This window comes from Mastacembelus armatus, chromosome 12, assembly GCF_900324485.2.
Source record: "Mastacembelus armatus chromosome 12, fMasArm1.2, whole genome shotgun sequence".
Lineage (NCBI taxonomy): Eukaryota > Metazoa > Chordata > Actinopteri > Synbranchiformes > Mastacembelidae > Mastacembelus > Mastacembelus armatus.
Window position 1 is genome coordinate 10,651,757 of NC_046644.1, and position 17,367 is coordinate 10,669,123.

The 17,367-nt window shown below is 40.3% G+C and overlaps 1 protein-coding gene across 2 annotated transcripts in view; it reads right to left on the reverse strand.

The window, feature by feature from the left end:
* sh2d3ca (SH2 domain containing 3Ca) overlaps window positions 1–17,367 on the reverse strand; it is a 46,184-nt gene that overhangs the window by 2,479 nt on the left and 26,338 nt on the right. The window contains exons 5-15 of one of the 2 annotated variants that reach the window (XM_026296839.2): window positions 7,587–7,715; window positions 5,454–5,597; window positions 4,342–4,619; window positions 4,100–4,177; window positions 3,273–3,397; window positions 2,790–3,162; window positions 1,578–1,707; window positions 1,228–1,343; window positions 908–1,079; window positions 675–786; window positions 362–568 (exon numbers count right to left, since the gene is read on the reverse strand). In XM_026296839.2, the coding sequence (XP_026152624.1) occupies window positions 362–568; window positions 675–786; window positions 908–1,079; window positions 1,228–1,343; window positions 1,578–1,707; window positions 2,790–3,162; window positions 3,273–3,397; window positions 4,100–4,177; window positions 4,342–4,619; window positions 5,454–5,597; window positions 7,587–7,715 (1,864 nt within the window). The remainder of the gene's footprint in view (window positions 1–361; window positions 569–674; window positions 787–907; window positions 1,080–1,227; window positions 1,344–1,577; window positions 1,708–2,789; window positions 3,163–3,272; window positions 3,398–4,099; window positions 4,178–4,341; window positions 4,620–5,453; window positions 5,598–7,586; window positions 7,716–17,367) is intronic. The other variant, XM_026296840.2, reaches the window with a different exon arrangement.

A 17,367-nucleotide genomic window follows, 5' to 3' on the forward strand; every position in this document is an offset into this window, starting at 1 on the left:
GGTTTTATTACATAATTCATAAATCTGAAACATTTTCAACCAAATGTAACCACTGTATGAAGTAAGCATCTTCACATTGCTTTAGAGAACTGTTGATGGAAGGAGCAGACTGAGGTCAGGATGATCAATAGAGATATAGCAGAAAACAGATGTGAACTGATAGCTATTGACAGACTGTTCAATAAAGCAGTAATAGCCTAAAACTGAGAACTAATGAGTAAGTATTAGGGATCAATACAATTAACAAAGGAACCACAGATGCATGATCATTATCAAACTAATGATGTCATGACAGTAGCACATTGTAACAGAACAGCAAAACAAAGGGATGTGGTGAGAACATTTCCTCCCTTGGCCTTACCCTGTAGTTTGGTGTCAGCGTTGGTTCTGTAGATCCCACCGTGATGTGCGATGGTACGAGCTGCCTCCAGGTGGTACATGACCACATCAACTCCTGTCTCTGAACTCTCCCACGGCTCCAGGGCCTCCCCGAGAGCCACCCCTCGCTCCAGTAACGACAGGACGGGAATGATGTGCGGGAAGGAGATGTTGGACAGGACACTAGACTCTGTAGGCAAATATTGATTTGTAAATAAATACAGAAACTCACATATGTACAAGATACATGCACAACAACACAAAACCAGCAGTTTTCACTTAAACTAGAATCTCACCTTTGCCTTCGTTCATATTTTTCATGAAAGGCTTGAGTTTCTTCTCATATAGAATAGCGCCCTCTGTGTGTCTCTGCCGCAATGTCATCCACGTCTGCTCCAGGCGGGAAATCTGAAGTAATGAGTGATAAAACAACAAAATGTAAAAGTGCATTTGAGACAAAATTTCAATTTAAAAAAAAAACTGAAGTTTTTATGCTAATGAATGTGATATTTATCTGTATCTGTCTTACCTGTGGCAGCTCCAGGGCTCTCATCACAGCAGCAAAGCCGAACATGTTGCCCAGGCTGTTTTTCAACTCTGCTGCTAATTGGATGGTCTTATGGAGCAGGGCTGCCCTCTCTTCTGTGCTTCCTGTACAACCTAACAGGTCCACTGCCATCATGATAGACATAGTGTAGAACCTGAGGAAATATAACCAAACAACAGTTCGGACCACACTCACTCTCATGTCAGCACTCAGCTACTTAGCACTAACAAAAATGTCAAACTTTTAGATTTTTAAATGAGGGAGTTACTTGTCAGTGGGGGAAAGAAAATGCATATTTGCACCTTTCTAATAGGTCAAGTCTCAGCTGGTGTCCATGTGGAAGTGTCAGTAACTCCAGCCCTGAGGATACTCCCATCATCCTTTGCATTTCTGGGGTCACGCCCAATATTCTAGCAACCTGCACAAGAGTCAAAAAAGAGGGTTATTTGCAGATACAGGTGGAGTGTATGTGTGTGTGTGTGTGTGTGTGTGTGTGTGTGTGGAGGTTTTTCTTCTCTGTGAATATGCTCACATGCTCACATTAACATTTTCCTGCCTGCCTGCCTATTGTTGTTTGTATATTTGCTTAGCTGTTGTTAATGTATATTGAACTGTCCCTGTATGCACAGGTATGTGTGTGCTTGGTATGTACCTTGCAGTCCACGATAGTGATGTGTTTAGCTGTGGTCCTTGCATCCACCTCAGCCAGCAGCTCTTTGACTCTCTTCAGCACCGACATCTCCAGAGGCTTATTCTCAGCTGGCATAAGGCAAGACTCATACCTGGATTAGACCACATTAGAAAATACTGAATCACAACACAACATTAGCACTGGCAAAGACATCTATCTATCTATCTATCTATCTATCTATCTATCTATCTATCTATCTATCTATCTATCTATCTATCTATCTATCCATCCATCCAGATAAATACGTGTTATATATAGCTGCCAGTTTTTCCTAGTCCTGTTAACAGTATGTCACAGGGGACACTTGGATGTCCAAAGACGCAGCCTGCTCCATCGCTGCAGCTGCTGCCCACTCATTGTACCTGGCCATTTTTACAAGCGTTTACAAGCCTCATGTGCTGTTTCCTCCCATGGCACCGTAAACCAATAAAATACAGCACGGCATCTGCTGGGTCTCTGACCACAGAACAAAGTCTTCCCTCAGGCTATTTCCCACCGGATTATCAGCTGCTTAGTCAAGTCTATTTTCCTGTCCCTGCTCAGTCATAGGTGTGCTATAGTTCATATGTATCCTGCGTGACAAAAAGTCAGCATGTGTGTTGAACTTTAAACAAACCAAACTTAACTGCTGAGAAAAATACTTCACTGTAAAGAAAGCAGAGCCACAGCTGGGGGGACCAGTATGGTACTTTAGGAAAACACTAACATGTAAATTATAGATTTAAATAGTCAACTTTGGTTTGCTTGGACTTTTTAGATCTCATTACAGCTGAGCCACCAATCTGACACACTGCAGAAAGTCTGCCCACGAAGTAACTTGATATACAGCCAAGGCAGGTTCGGTATTATCATAATCCATAGTTGTTTGTATACTGTGGTTTTTGATGTGCAAGGGAAAATTTGGCATCTCTGGGACCACCCAGAATCCAAACTGTCAACTATATGCTTGACAATGTAACAACGCATGTTAATGCATTTAAAGTATTGAACTAGCTCATGAATTCCTCTCTTGTCACTGACCTCCTCAGCGGTAACCCAAATCTATCTTGTGTTGTGAGTCCTTTTCATAAAGTACTCCGGATAAGGTAAAAAAAAACACACAAAAAAAAACATTACAAACGCCATAAAATGCAAGTTTGGAAGTCTAGTCTTGGGCCTGTATGTGTCCTTTACCTGGATGGCTTGAATGAGGATGTGGTCTCCACCTGTGGGGCAGTAAACATTCCCTCTCCTTCCTCCTTTTGTCCCTCCTCCCTCCCTTCTTCCACTCGCAATCGCTCCACATAGCTCTTAGTCGGAGGTTTGGGGGGCCCAGCAGGACAAGGTCTGAGGTCACAGTAGCTTCCTACAGTTTCTGAGGAATGTGATTGGTAGCTGGGATGATGGGCGGGCGAGGAATGTGCTGAATGAGAGCTATGCGCAGGATGCTCTGGGGGGTTGTTACTGGCTGAGGGACTGAGCTGAGGGTCACTGGAACGACGCATACCAGGGGAGGGTGAGACGACAGCCAGGACCCGCCCACCTGAGTGAGTTCTCTGTCTGGAAACTTAAAAAAAAAAAATAAAAGAGAGAAGAGTCGTAAATTCTTTGTGTTTGTAAACATAAGAGAGAGTGCATTAATTATTTGTGTGCCTGAGTTTGTGTGCTGGCACTTACTACCACTATACGGAGGAGTCGGAGTTTCCCCAACAGGTGACAAGGGGCAGCGATACTCCTGAATCTGGTCCATGCTCATTGCACAGTTCCGCATTGCGTCTTTATGATGGTGTATTGTCGACGGGCTGCAAACACAGCAATTTTAGGGTGTTAAAACCTTGGATCTGGATAGGTTTTAAAAGTCTGCGTGGTACTGAAAGGAAGCTCACAAAGCAGTGCAACTCAGGATGTCAGATGACAGGAATGGTGTGGTTAAGGGTGTAAATGCTAATGATTTCTGGGTGAGAGAAGGGGAAGATATTTTAGAAGGTGTGACCATGTAAAATACTTACTTTACTTCATTATTATTTATGAATTAAAATAATATCTAGGGCTTTAAAACAGGAGCAGAAAAATATAGTGAAGGGAAAAATAAAATGAAGTGATTTTTAAAGAAGATAATCATAATTTTAATGCAAACAGCTCTGGTAGCTGTTTGTACCAGTCATGCCCATATATTTAGACATCTTTGCCATCTACAGCCCAGTGTGTCATTGACAATGACTCTGTCTCATCCTTTAAAGGCTTTCTCAACTATCCATACTTCTAGTTTAATTCCACTGTACATGACATATTTGTCTGCTCCTTTGTAGATTCAAGTTTCAAAACACTTTGTACTATTTGAAACTTGCATAATCCAGTGCAGAAGTGAACAAGTCAACTTCACTCTGGAAAGACTGATTCATTATTTGGGGATATGTGAATGGTGTCTGTGAATGTGGGGAGCTAAGTGCATTAGTTTAGTGCTCAGAAATTACACTAGTGTCACAGACACAAACACACACAACCTGCAGCTGGGCACAGGTTCCGGGTCTGGTTCTGGTGGTGCCTTTGGTGTCTCAACTGGACTGGGACTGTCTGAGTCACTGATCATGTGTACAACATAAAGTAAGAATGAAACAATGACTATTAATATGAAGACTGCAAAAAAAAAGTCATTATTGACTGCTCAGCTATTGTGTTTTGGGACAGAACTCAATTTCCACCCCTCAAACACTCAAACACTCCACTCCTGTTTCTCCCGGCTCACCTGTGAGGTATCATTTTCTCGGTCGTCAGCCCATCGGTCATGGTGACACTCCTTCTCTTGATGTACGCTCCTCTCTGACTGGACGGTGAGTAAGCGGAGCCTTGCTTGCTGTTGGACAGTGCAAAGGTGGCCTCCAAGTAGCGCAAGGGCAGAGTCCTGCTGACTGGACAGTAGATGTGAACACCACTGGACTGGGAGACTGGTTTGCGCTGGCCTACATAGAACCGCACAAGCTCCTGGACTGAGTCAAAACTGTCAGACTCCAACATATACTGCACCTGAGGATGATGAGAGAACAAAATTAAATTTTTTTTTTTTTGCATAACTGCTGTAATTCTGTAATTAGCTTGCAGCATCAACATTTTGTAGTGAGGAAAAGTAAAGTATGTATGTTCACTCTAGAGCAGGAGCCTACCCTTGAGGTTTTGTAACCACAGCAGTTACAAATTTCTTAGAATGAGGAACACAAAAAACTGCTGTTCCTCCTAAATTCTTTTATTTCCACACCATTTTCAATGGATTTTAGTAAGTAATACTCTAATAACTGCATAAAATCTACAATTAAATGAAACAGAAATCAGCAAGCAGGAAGACTAATGTGGTCAGGAGGCTGAGACAGACAACAGACACACAACTGGTCAATGAAACACACCCACTCCAAAATTAGCCTCCACATATAACTCTGTCACCAGGGACAATAAGGGAAAACAGGCATGGAGGATGGATCCTGAATTGCACACAAGACAAGTTTAAATAGTAATGTAAAAATATGTCCAGTCAAGTATGGTGCTGAGCTGAAGTGAAATGAAAAGTGAACACTACACAATATACAATATATAGTCCAGTGACGTCCAGAGGGAATCCAGATTCAGTGTGAACACAAATGTGACTAATAATGTTAAGAGGATAGACAACAAAACAATAAAATATTCTCTAGACCTACAGATATTGGAATATAATGCAAATGCAAAGCACGACATGATTTAATTTAAAATTACAGAATAAAAAGATGAGAGTACATTGAACAGGAAGGTAAAATACATCACATATAAGTAGATCAGATAATAGCGGCATAGTACTGATGAAACAGATGGTCAGTAAAACCTGAATACCTTGGTCTCATTGGATTTGACCAGGACTTTGCTGATCTTGAAATGCAACACCTCGTTATCCCATCGACAGGTCAGTATGAAGTCACTGGTCAGGGAATCACGCACAAGGAAATCTCCATTACGCAAAACCAGAGTCTCTGACACCTAGACAAAAAAAAAAAAAAAAAAAAAAAACGCAAATGGATTAAAGTTAGTAAAAACAGACAAAAAAAGCTCAAATACTAAAAGAGCAAACATGAATCACTGAGCTACAGCATGTGTGTGAACATTTTGTTTGTGACACTATGACTGCTGAATAATTGAATTTAGAGAATCATGATTATACCTTAGGGCAGTTTGTGTTGCTGAACCAACTATCTCTCTCACTGCCAAGCTGCCTCTGCCATGCACAGACATTGATTTGGCAATGACGGATAAAATGCCAGTGACGATAGCCGGAATGGCTTTCTGAGGATACGTTTTATTGAGTTCAACACAATTGTAAAATTGAAACTCATTTTGAATTTATTGACAAAACAAATAATCCAGAAAAGCAATCTCCTATTCATGCTCAATAGAACAGCTTCAGGCTGTACATCGTGTTGATTCCAAACACTGCAGATGTGCCTCTTGTTTTACTGGGAAGAGATCACAAATATTGATTTAGAAGCCATGTAGTAAAAGAGAAACATATTTCAAACTGAGCAGTATTCCCTTTAAAAGTACATGAAAGGAGACTGCTGAGGTGGAAAGTTTTAAATCTGCTCAGTCCAGGAAACAAGGCCTAAAATTTTCAAGGCAGCCTGAAGTGCCACCAACCAGCAGGAGGCAGTATATACACAGCTCAAATCTCAAACCAGGTGCAGGACCCTCTTATCTCATCCATTAATAAACATATTCCTGTTGTGGTGACTTTCTGTAGCTGTGTTTTTTTTTTTAATCTGACAGTTTGAAACAGAATTTATGATCAGTGTTATTTATAGGACAGACACAGTGGTCCACAGTGCAAAAACTGCAAGTGTTTACTGCACAGGATGAAGAAAATGAGCTGGAGGGAAGGATGGGATTTCCGGGTGCTTATGTATAATACGTGACCACAAGAGAGTGTGACGGAGGTGTAATCACTAAGTACTGTTTTGGTTACTGGGGGGTTCAGGGTTTCCCAAAGCATAGACAGGGACAAATCTATGAATAATTAACTATTTTATGTAAATTAAAAGAGGAAAGACTCACAGATGGCTGATTTGAATCTGTGTCTGTTGTGTGCGCATGTGTGTGAGAAGCAGAGGTTGATCGAGAGGCAGAGGTTGTGTCTATGAACAAGTACCCTCCATGTGCGTTTGTGGATGCACGGTCTGTTGTGTGTGTCTGAGTCTTAGTCACCAGCTGTGAAATTCAATTGCGGACATCAGCAACACACGCAGCTGTCTGTTTGGCAGAGTTTCCCTCCTTCTGAACGCTAAAGCAATTTCTACTGAGCTGTGACAGATGATGGGATTCATTAATCAGTGTCATTCTGTGTGTAAAGCATTTAAACTGTGCTTTCAAAGCCAGAGACTTTGGCCAAGCAATCGCTCAACTAACACTTTCGGTTGACAACCACATCAACCCACACACAAATACTATTATGCTTCTACTTTTATATCATTTAATTCAGGTTTTTTTTTTTAATGGATTATGAAACGCTGGGGATTGAAATATAAACCACAGCAGCAACACATTGTTTTTTTCTTTTGCTGCTAATGAAAGTTCGGTGTGTAGCAATGATTCAGTTTAATCCAAACAGCCTTAAACTGGGGGCTGCGACTGATGATTATTTCAGATCAGTTTGACTCTTGTAGATTTTTTTCCAGGTATTCAGGTATAGCAAGTATGCATTTTACAATGACATAAACCTACAAAAAGCAGCATATGCTTATGCGAAAATGAACCAAGCAGACTTTAGGCACTAGTGTTTTATAAATTTATCAATTTATCAATTCTAATTAATATTTTTAAAGGGCCACTTGAGTGTGTGTGCTGGGACATAATATACACAGGCAGTGTGCTTTGGAAAGTATGTGTGCATCCTGTGTCTTGACTAATATAATGTATTCTGCTGTGCATGTATGTAGGATGTACATTGTATTATACAGTATGTGTACGTGTGTGTACCTCTCTGGGTATGTGTCCATGGTACCAGCCATGGCTCCTGATGTCAGCAGGGCTCAGTTTCAGCTCCTCCTCCAGCTCCTTACGAAGCTTCTCAGGGGGAGACTCCAGCAGGTACTTCTCCTTAGAGAACTGCACAAAGCGCAAGCAAGCAGAGAAAAACATGACATCATTTGGAGACTCATCACATTTACTGTAGCTTATACAGTGCATTCACATGGAAACAGACTCGATGCACTGCATGTCTATTTAATTTTCATTTAGTCAGGTTAATCACACAGAAATTTGATAGAAATAAATAAACATATTTGTAAGTACATTATATAGACTCTACAATACAAAAGTAGTATAATAATAGTAGTATAATAATCAATAATAATCTAAGATACAGATCAGAGCCACTCATGCAAAAAACAAAAGATATGGACATGCAAAAATATATACCTATGTCACAGAAGGCAGCACTTCAGGGAAGCACCACTGTGTGCTTACACACACACACACACACACACACACACACACACACGCACACACGCACGCACGCACGCACACACGCACATAAAACAATCCAATCGACCCTGACCTGATTACCAAGAGGCAGAAACCATCATGAGAAAGCTCTTATTGTTCTCATACTGTGCTTTAGCTTTTGAGTGTGGTCACTCTGGAGGAAGGCTTGTAATAATGTCTAATGCACAAACACACACATTCATATACTGTCTACACAAACAAAACATATTTTAGATTTCAAAGCTTCACATTTCTGTTTGCACAAAGAAGAACACCTGAGGGAAATCTGGGCTGTAAAACATGGAAATAAATCTCACTGAACATTTGCATGGTTCGTTTACACACTGTACTCAACAGCTGGCTGTGGGTGAGATAATGATTACAATCACGTTTCTTAGGTCATATTGACACCCCGATTGTTTGAATCCATGATTTGAGAGGCTAGAAGAATGTGGATGATACACAATAAAGTCTAAAATGCTTAATTTAGCTTTTATTTATCCACATAACTTTCATTATGCAGTCTACATTTTAACTGCTGGAAATAGTCTGTGCTCACATATGAGATCTACTGAACTGCTATTTGTTTAGGCAAAGGAGGAAAAACAGGAACTCCCACACTGGGACCTTGATGCTATGTGAAGACACCATAACAACTGGTGATTGTGGAAAGACTGAGTGCAGATAGATGATTGTAGATGAGGTAAACAGAGGACACACATACACAAATACAAGTGTGCACAAAACACAGAAATCCACACAGGAATAAACAGCGAAAGGAAATGATCTCGACTCCGCCAATATGAAGAGAAATGAGACTGGAGACTAAAATAAACAGTAAACAGCCTTGTCGCTAAGGCTAGCCTGTCGTTCCTCCTAATATTTCCCTTCAATCTTTCTCTCTCTGTCTCACTGACTAGTTTTTCTCTCAGTCACGTGCTTTTCCCTTTTGCCCACAGTTCACCTTCCTCTCTTTTCATCATCCCTCACAATCATAAAGTTTCAGTAAATTGTTGTTGAACTGATAGTTGATAGTTGTTGAATGTGTGAACAGACTCAAAGTGGTAGGACGGATGGTGAACTGATGATCTGGGTGAGCAGCGTGTTGCCACCTGGCTACATGTGTGTGTGATATGAAGAGACTACAAGAGCTGAACAATCGATCATATCATCTCTGGGTCACAGCAAGACAAAATTATTAACTTCCCCCTCGCCTCTCCTGCATCTCTTCTCCAATCCTCAGGGGATGATGGAGGAATATCGCCATGGACGGCCACTCTTCCAGATTAGATTTGAGATGTGTGAGTGTGTGTGTTTGTGTGTGAAGGGGAGAAGAGGCCAATAAAAGAGCAGAAGGGTCAAGTGTGCAGTTATTGCTTTTCCTTGTCTCCGTGGAAACCTATAGGAGGCCTGCCACTGAACTGATGTTCAACAATGAACTTGGTGTGTGTGTGTGTGAGAGAGAGAGTGTGTGTGTGTACTTATAGGGCAAATTGAAATGTCAGTGGGGCTCTATTTATGATATGGTTCATGGAATAGGTTGACATCAGAGGGGCACATTGACAGAGACAGAAAAATAGACATACAATAAAAAATGATTTGACAAAGGCAGACAAACATAGAGAAGATGATCTTTATCATTTTCTGACATATTAAGGAAATAGTATATGTCAAATATACAATAGCCTAGTATCCATCTATCTGAATCAATACTATGTTCATTTTGAAGTGAAATTCCTCTCAGGGGATCTTTGTACACTTTATACAATATGTTCTGAATGCCTATTTTAGTAGGAAACATCTTCCCCTAATGACTTTAACACAACTACACAGTCTGTGTGTGCAAAACTGGCAGACACACTCTCCTGTTACAGGGAGAGGGAAACAGAGACGAAGGACAGATAAGAGCTCCGAAAAGGTGAAAATAACTATGACATTACTAGTACTGCTACAATGACTAGATGTATGCTACTCTTGTACCCCCACTACGCTGAGTCCTTGGTTGCCTTAGTAACATCTCATCCTTATTTTGGCCTGTTGATGTGGAAAGTAAAGTCTTTCATCTTCATCATCAACTACACAAGCAGTAACTCCATTTAAAGAGTACTACAACTACTGCTAGTAACAGTAAAAGGTCATTTTCAGTACTGCTAATTGGCCTACTTATAGTACCACTACTGGTGTAATTCAAAAACCTCATTAGATTTACTTTTATTAGAGACAATTAAAAGATTTTTACACACTTACTGTAGATGACTGCACTTCGACTGCTGTTGCTATGATCAGTAATACAAATATCAGTATGCGTCATTTTCTACAAATATGACTGATGTGACTTTTAGCATTACAACCACTATTACTACAGTACTATAATATATTCCTACTATTAATATTGTTACAAATACCACTTGTACTGTTAGTACTACTATACTACCACTACCTGCAATACTACAATAACACTTATACAACTTGTCTTCCATTCAATAACTACTATTACCCCAGTTACTACAGCTACTGTTATTATCAGTATGAATACTGCTACAAATACTTTTACTACAGCTTGTAATCATGCTTTTGATGATTTTGCAAATGTTGTTTTTTCACTCTCTTCTCTCTTCCTCTGTTAGTTACATTTATTGATATAATACTTCCAAAGGTGCTACATATATGCCATTTACTACAAGCTATACAGTATTTCTGCAGTACTTTTTCTGATAGTAGAAAACCATTGTGGTACTTCTGCTACCGCTATAATTCGTATTTCTGGTATTTACTGCTCTTACTACTCTTTCTAGTAAAACTATTTGTGATATTGCTACTGTACCTTTAACTAGTACTTTCGCTATTCTTGCTATGGTTCATATATATCAGCCAAGAGCTGTGGCAGGGAAAATACTGAAATAGAACTAGAATGTGGCAGGTCCCTTATTTACTTTGTTGTGTATTTCCTGTGGGTTTAATAGCAACATAGCACAACATAATCATATTACATTTGAAAGTATATATTGAAAGCCTGGGTCCATCAAGACAGCAATAATATGGAATAGCAAAACAAAGACACCATCAGGTTTATGAATCTGTCGGCAGACCTTGGGAGAGGAACAGAAGCAGACAGGCGGCAGAAGTAGTCAGAGACAGAACCAGTATAAATAAACACATCAGACATTCAGGAAGGCACAGACACAGACAGACAGACAGACAACAAAAACTCATTAATGTAGACAGCACGGCAGACGTGCAGGAAGACAGGTAGCCCATTAGCAGATGAGAGTTTAGGCAATTTAGCAGCTGATGCAGGACTTTGTTTCCCCAGGGGGGCGAAGAGAGGAAACGTGATTTTTGTGTGTCTGTCTGTGTGCACATGCGGGATGGTTGTTCACGTACATTCATCCATGTAGCGCATATGTGTGAGCTCTGCATGAGTGGGACCATTAATGGATGGGGCCCTATTTTGGGAGAGAGATGAGTTGGAGAGAAAGTCATGCCAGATTACCAGAGATATGATCACTGTTAGCATAAAGGAAGGCTTAGATGTAATTATAATGGGGGTCTACTGTACACTTTGCTTTGGTGGAGGGGAGTCAGGAAATAGGCTATAGGGGCTAGGGGTGTGTGTGCACGTGTGAATATGTGTGATCACTTAATTTACACCAGCATAGACTTAAGCCGCTTTTCTCCCTACAGTGGCCATATTAGATTACATCAGCACACTGTCCCCAAGTTAAAACTCACACAGCTATCTCTCACCATCAGATGGAGAAAAAATGGACCACCTAAAAGGAAAATAAATGAAAGAGATGATAATGGGGAGAAAATCGAAATATATGCACATATTTATACATATATTATGCACACACACCCATTTTTTTTAGCACGCTCTCGACTGTGTGTGTGTGTGTGTGTGTGGGGTTCATGCTTTTGCTTTGTAGTCTATTCTGTGCTGAATTGGTTATTTTCTATTTTTATTAGTTTGTCCAGCTGGCCAAACTTGCAGTATTCTTTTCACTGTGTCTGTGCACAGTTTACAGATGTAAAATACAGGTAATGACTTTAATACAGACACTGTACTCAGTTTTCAGTCATGTTAAGAGTTAGCTGAACATAATCACTTCACAACAGAAAACAACCGCACCATTGCATGTGGAAGAGCCACAGGTATTTACGATAAACATTACAGTGGGGCGGAGTGTTAATTCTGGCAAAAATCAGCATGTTGCAGTTTGTTTGCTAATTCTAGTGGAAGATGCACAAAGCTGAGTGCTCTGAGCGATTTCAAGGGACGTAGCTAAAAACAAACGACTCAAGAGCAAAAGGCATGAATGAGAAATGGAATGAACGATAATTGCTGACAAGTATAAAAACCTACAGGGAAAAAATTAAGTCTCATGGCATTTACCAGCATGGATGCAAAGTGAAAAAAGAGGAACACATTCCAGCAGAAAAAACAACAACAAAAGAGAGGAATGCATTTTAAACAGACTGAGGCCCTTAGATCTAAGCTTATGTGAGAATGCACCTTCTTTCTTTTTCAGCTAGTGGGCTAGCCTCTAACCCCGTCGTCATGGCAATGGTAGAGGGGGTAGAAATGGGTTTGGGGCGCGGTGAGGGAACCCAGCTCTCACACAGACACACACACACCACGCTACATCAAGGTCAGGGGTCTAATTCTTGAAAAACTCTTATGTCTATTCTCTTTTGGAGAGATAGAGGCCTGGATTACTGCATAAAAACCCTTGAGTCTTACTATCTCCTATTACGAACCCACACACACACACTCAGGCATGCACACATTATTGGGTTTATGTATACATATGTGGCCAATATCACCCCTCTCCAGACTGCTGTAATCCATCTGTGCCCTCCAGCCTGATTTCCACTGTTAAATCTACACTGGTTCACACGGGTATAATAGTCATTAACGCATGAATGGAAAAAAAAAAAAAAAAAAAAGTGATATAAGCATTACAGGGAGTGCTGGTAACATTAGACACATACTCTTTACTCTTTCATTTTTCTCAGCAAGGTGAGAATGGCTCTGAATGAAAGATAATGAAACTGCTTTTGCAATGATGCAATGAAAAAGCTTAAAAGCTGATGTGACATTTGGCATTTTTCATTTGTTGCATACCAAAGAATATCCATGGAGAACATTATGCTGCATACTGTGGAGTGGAGGGGGCTGCAAATAAACTCAAAGGTATATTGAAGTGAATTTTTTTAAAAACAGACCCACCCTCAAGCAAAACGTCAAAGACACAAGGGATCAAAGAGCAACTGCACTTCTGCTCATGTCCAGACAAAATTGCCCCTTATGTGAAACTACCTGGATTTAGCCTGAACTCCCCTGCAGTATTTAAAAATACTGTTAAAGTCCCTCACAAGGTATTTTACACTAAGCAACACTTCACAACACTCATCTACCTGTAATTACAATTCACCTCTCTTTCACACACACCCCACACTGATCACGAGGAACTCAGCTATCGACATTAAACTCAGAATTCAAAAAGGAACACACAAGGTAAATCTCCAAAAGGTTTGTTGTCGCCATAATTGATGCTGCAGAGAAATCAGTTGGCACAAATGGTTTATTGGATGTTACTCCACAGCTCAACTTGCTCCAGATGGTGCTTCATTGTAAAACTGCTTCCATCCTTTTGGTCTTTTGAAGTAACCTTGAGTTTAGTACTGAAGGTGAAGAAAGCTTTTACTGATTACACCCATTTCACTGATTAGAGCTGTATGTGCAGCAGACGCAGACTTTAATGATGTCATGTGTACCTCATGAACAAAATTAATAAAACTAAAACCTGTGCATGGGAATGAAAGGAAATTAGATACAGAAGTGTTGAAGACTTGTTGAGCCCAAACTAAAAAAAATAAAAAAATCAAAGCTTTGAATGTAAGGAAGTACACTATAGTCACAAACCCAGACACAGATCCTGAGATAAAAAGCTATCTATATTTTGATTCCACTGTGCCTTGTGTGGCAGTGTGCACACGCAGTTTTCACAGCAGGCACTCCAAAAAAAAAATAAAACCATACATAAAAATAACTGTGCTGATGTCTCATTTGATCCGAGTCCCTTTAGACAGACAGAGTGATGACTGGCACAGAGAGAGAGGCAATATGAGACTGATAACAATGACCTTCTACTGCCATTAGGAATGAATGTCTGACAAAGATAAACATGCACACATGCACAAAAACACACAGGCCAATTCACCCCTTCAAGCAGCTGGATGCTGATATATTTCCTACTAAAGAAATATACATACACACATAAAGAGACACACATAGTGTACTGATGTGAGCTGTCAGTCATTATGGTGTCAGGGAAGCTGAATTGTGGATTGAGTGACAGCTGGTGGACAGGATATGATATACACCTACACTCCCACAGAGACTGCAGGAAGCACAGTGTCGCTGCGCACTGCGTGGCTCCCCCACTCTCTACACTGACTAGGTTTTCCCAGGATATATTTTCCCTTCTCTCTTATCTGTCCTGTCGGTTAACTCAGTTTTCAAAAGCTGTTGCAGAAACGATGAGACAGAAAAAGCAAATAATTAACAGCACACACAACAATATGTTTTTTCCCTTAAAGTCACAATGAAAAATGAAAGAAAGAAATAATAAAATCCAATCTGCTCATGTGTAAAATGTATACTGTCTTATATTTTCTGACTGTTACAATGCACAGAACTGGAATAGTGCTGATAGCTGTGACAAGTCAAATGGTCAAAATGGTTGTCTAAGAAAATTCTTTAAAAAAAAAAACAAACAATAAAAACACATTTATGTTTTTACTGCAACATTCACAGGACAAGGTGGTTTTTGCCTCTATGGATGTATCTCGGTTTACTTATTTTGCCGCTCCTCGCTTCTCGGTCAACTCAAAAGTCATTCTAGTCCACCATAATGAAGGATGTATAATGGAAGGATGTTTCTGCTCTGAGGACTGAGGACCAAGAAGCGAAGAGGGCTGTCTGGAGGGTATAACCAAGGATACGTGAATGCATTCTTCATGGAAGTCTGTTACAGACTGACATGCCCTCTTTATCGGAAACCAGTCTGTGATTGAATGCTTCACATTAAGGATCGAAAGAAAGGACATCTCATGTCTCTCAAAACATGTTTCCCAGCTCCTCTGTCCTTGCTTCTTTTCCTTGCACCTGATGTAGACAAGACTAAGACGCGAGGAAAAGACTCAAGTGAGGGAAACATGGGTACAAGTGGTGAAATTGGGATTCACCACAAGAAGTCTGAGAGAAACCGCCCCTGGGGAAAAGAAATCTCTCTCCTCTGCTCATAAAGCTGTGAGAAATGAAAACGACCTTCATGAGCATATAATTTTGATCAGCTCCTCTCCCCTCTCATCTGAGCTATGGGGGCTGGACAGAAAGAAAAATCTGTTTACAGAGATTTTATTGACTGAAACCACTGATTGGGGACATGTCTCTCACTCTCTTGTGTGGAAGTAAAAATAATAGTCACTGAAATATCTGTAAGATCACCTTTTGCAAGGTAGTGCTGTGTGTGCCACAGCTCCTGGTACATTAGGTCAAACAAGGTTGAAACAATAAATAGATGTGCAGAATCAGTTTAGGTAACGACCTTTATAGTTCCCTCCACTCCAGGCTAAAATAAAAAGCCTGAACTGTGGACTTTAATGTATAAAACACATCTGACCATTTGTGATGCTTCATCCACTAAAGCCATGACTTCTCTCTATGCATCACGAGTGAAGTCAGTGAGTAAAACCTTCTCTGAATTGATATGAATGATGACCACAACTATGAAAACAAAACACAGGTGGTTGTCTGTATCTGATGCTCCATTCATATTTTAATGTCTCTTCCTCTGTGATTCACTTCTTTTCCTGCTTTTTGTTGCTGGCTCCATTCCTATCTCCCTCTCTCTAATCAACCTGGTGAACAACATCTATCAGCACTTTGATGAGACGACAATTACTCAGAGTGAAACATGCATGTGTGTATATGTGTGTGTATATGTGTGTGTGTGTGCCATCGTGCCGCAAGATATATGCTGACAATCAGCTGCCTGAAGGGGTGAACGTCCCCTCCCTCGTGACTGTGCTGCATGTGTGACTGTGGTTTCGTGTATTATTATCATCATGTATCTATCTGCAATACTGATACTGAATTGTATCTTTCTGAGCTCATTTATTGTTTCATCTTTTAAAATCTGTTTTCACATGACAGCCCTGTCACTGTCAAGTAGAAAAACACAAAATAAAGTAAGCTTAACATCACAGAAAAACAAAAAACATGGCACTGTCATAAACATGAACCGCCAGAGATGCACATACACACACAATGGATACACACACACACACACACACACACACACACACACACACACACACACACACACACACACACAAAGGAGCAGAGAAGATTTTAATGATGTTTGACTGTTAAGTACGACTCCTGACTGCATGCTTCTCCCTTGCCTCCTAACCTGTGATTTCTCAGCTAAACAGGCCTATAGGCTACACACACCGCCTCTGTCTCACTCTCTCACACACACACACAAACACAAACACTCTCAGAAGAGCAGAGGGAGCAGACATCATTTCCCACAAATCAACACACACACAACAAACAGACGCAGCATGCATACAAACACCACACAGGAATACACACAAATACACATGCATATGTACACACGCTGTTAAGATTCAAGTGCACACAGGAAAAATTGAGATGACAACATTACATTTTGCTAAGTGTACTGATAATGTGCTTAGTTATTAAGCGTGTTGATGTCACCCAGAGTTCGATACAGATAGATCAGAGATTACACAGATTCAATTAATCATTTCTGTGAATGAAATTAGATAGCTTACTAGAGCCTAATTCAATTCAATTTAATACTTCTGCTAATGACACAGCAATGCAGCCACACACATTGCACTGTAATTACATACAGACAAATAACAGTTCTGACGGGGGTATGTTTTGTTTGAGTTGATTAGTTTAAAAGCTTTAAAAATTCATCAATTTTCTTTGATTTTAAGGAGCGTGTCACTGTCCTGCAAAGACTACGTATCTCCAAAATGCCAACTTTTGAAAACAGAAATCAGTTTTGTGAGCATAAAAGAATATGTGATAGCAAATTTTCAAAACATGGCTTCTACTGGACATAAAATCAAATGCATATTAAGCAGGAGGCAGCAATGCAATGCCAGGTTTATGAGGGGTGGCTCTTTCTTTGATTTCAGCAACAAATATTCACATACTGCTGCATAG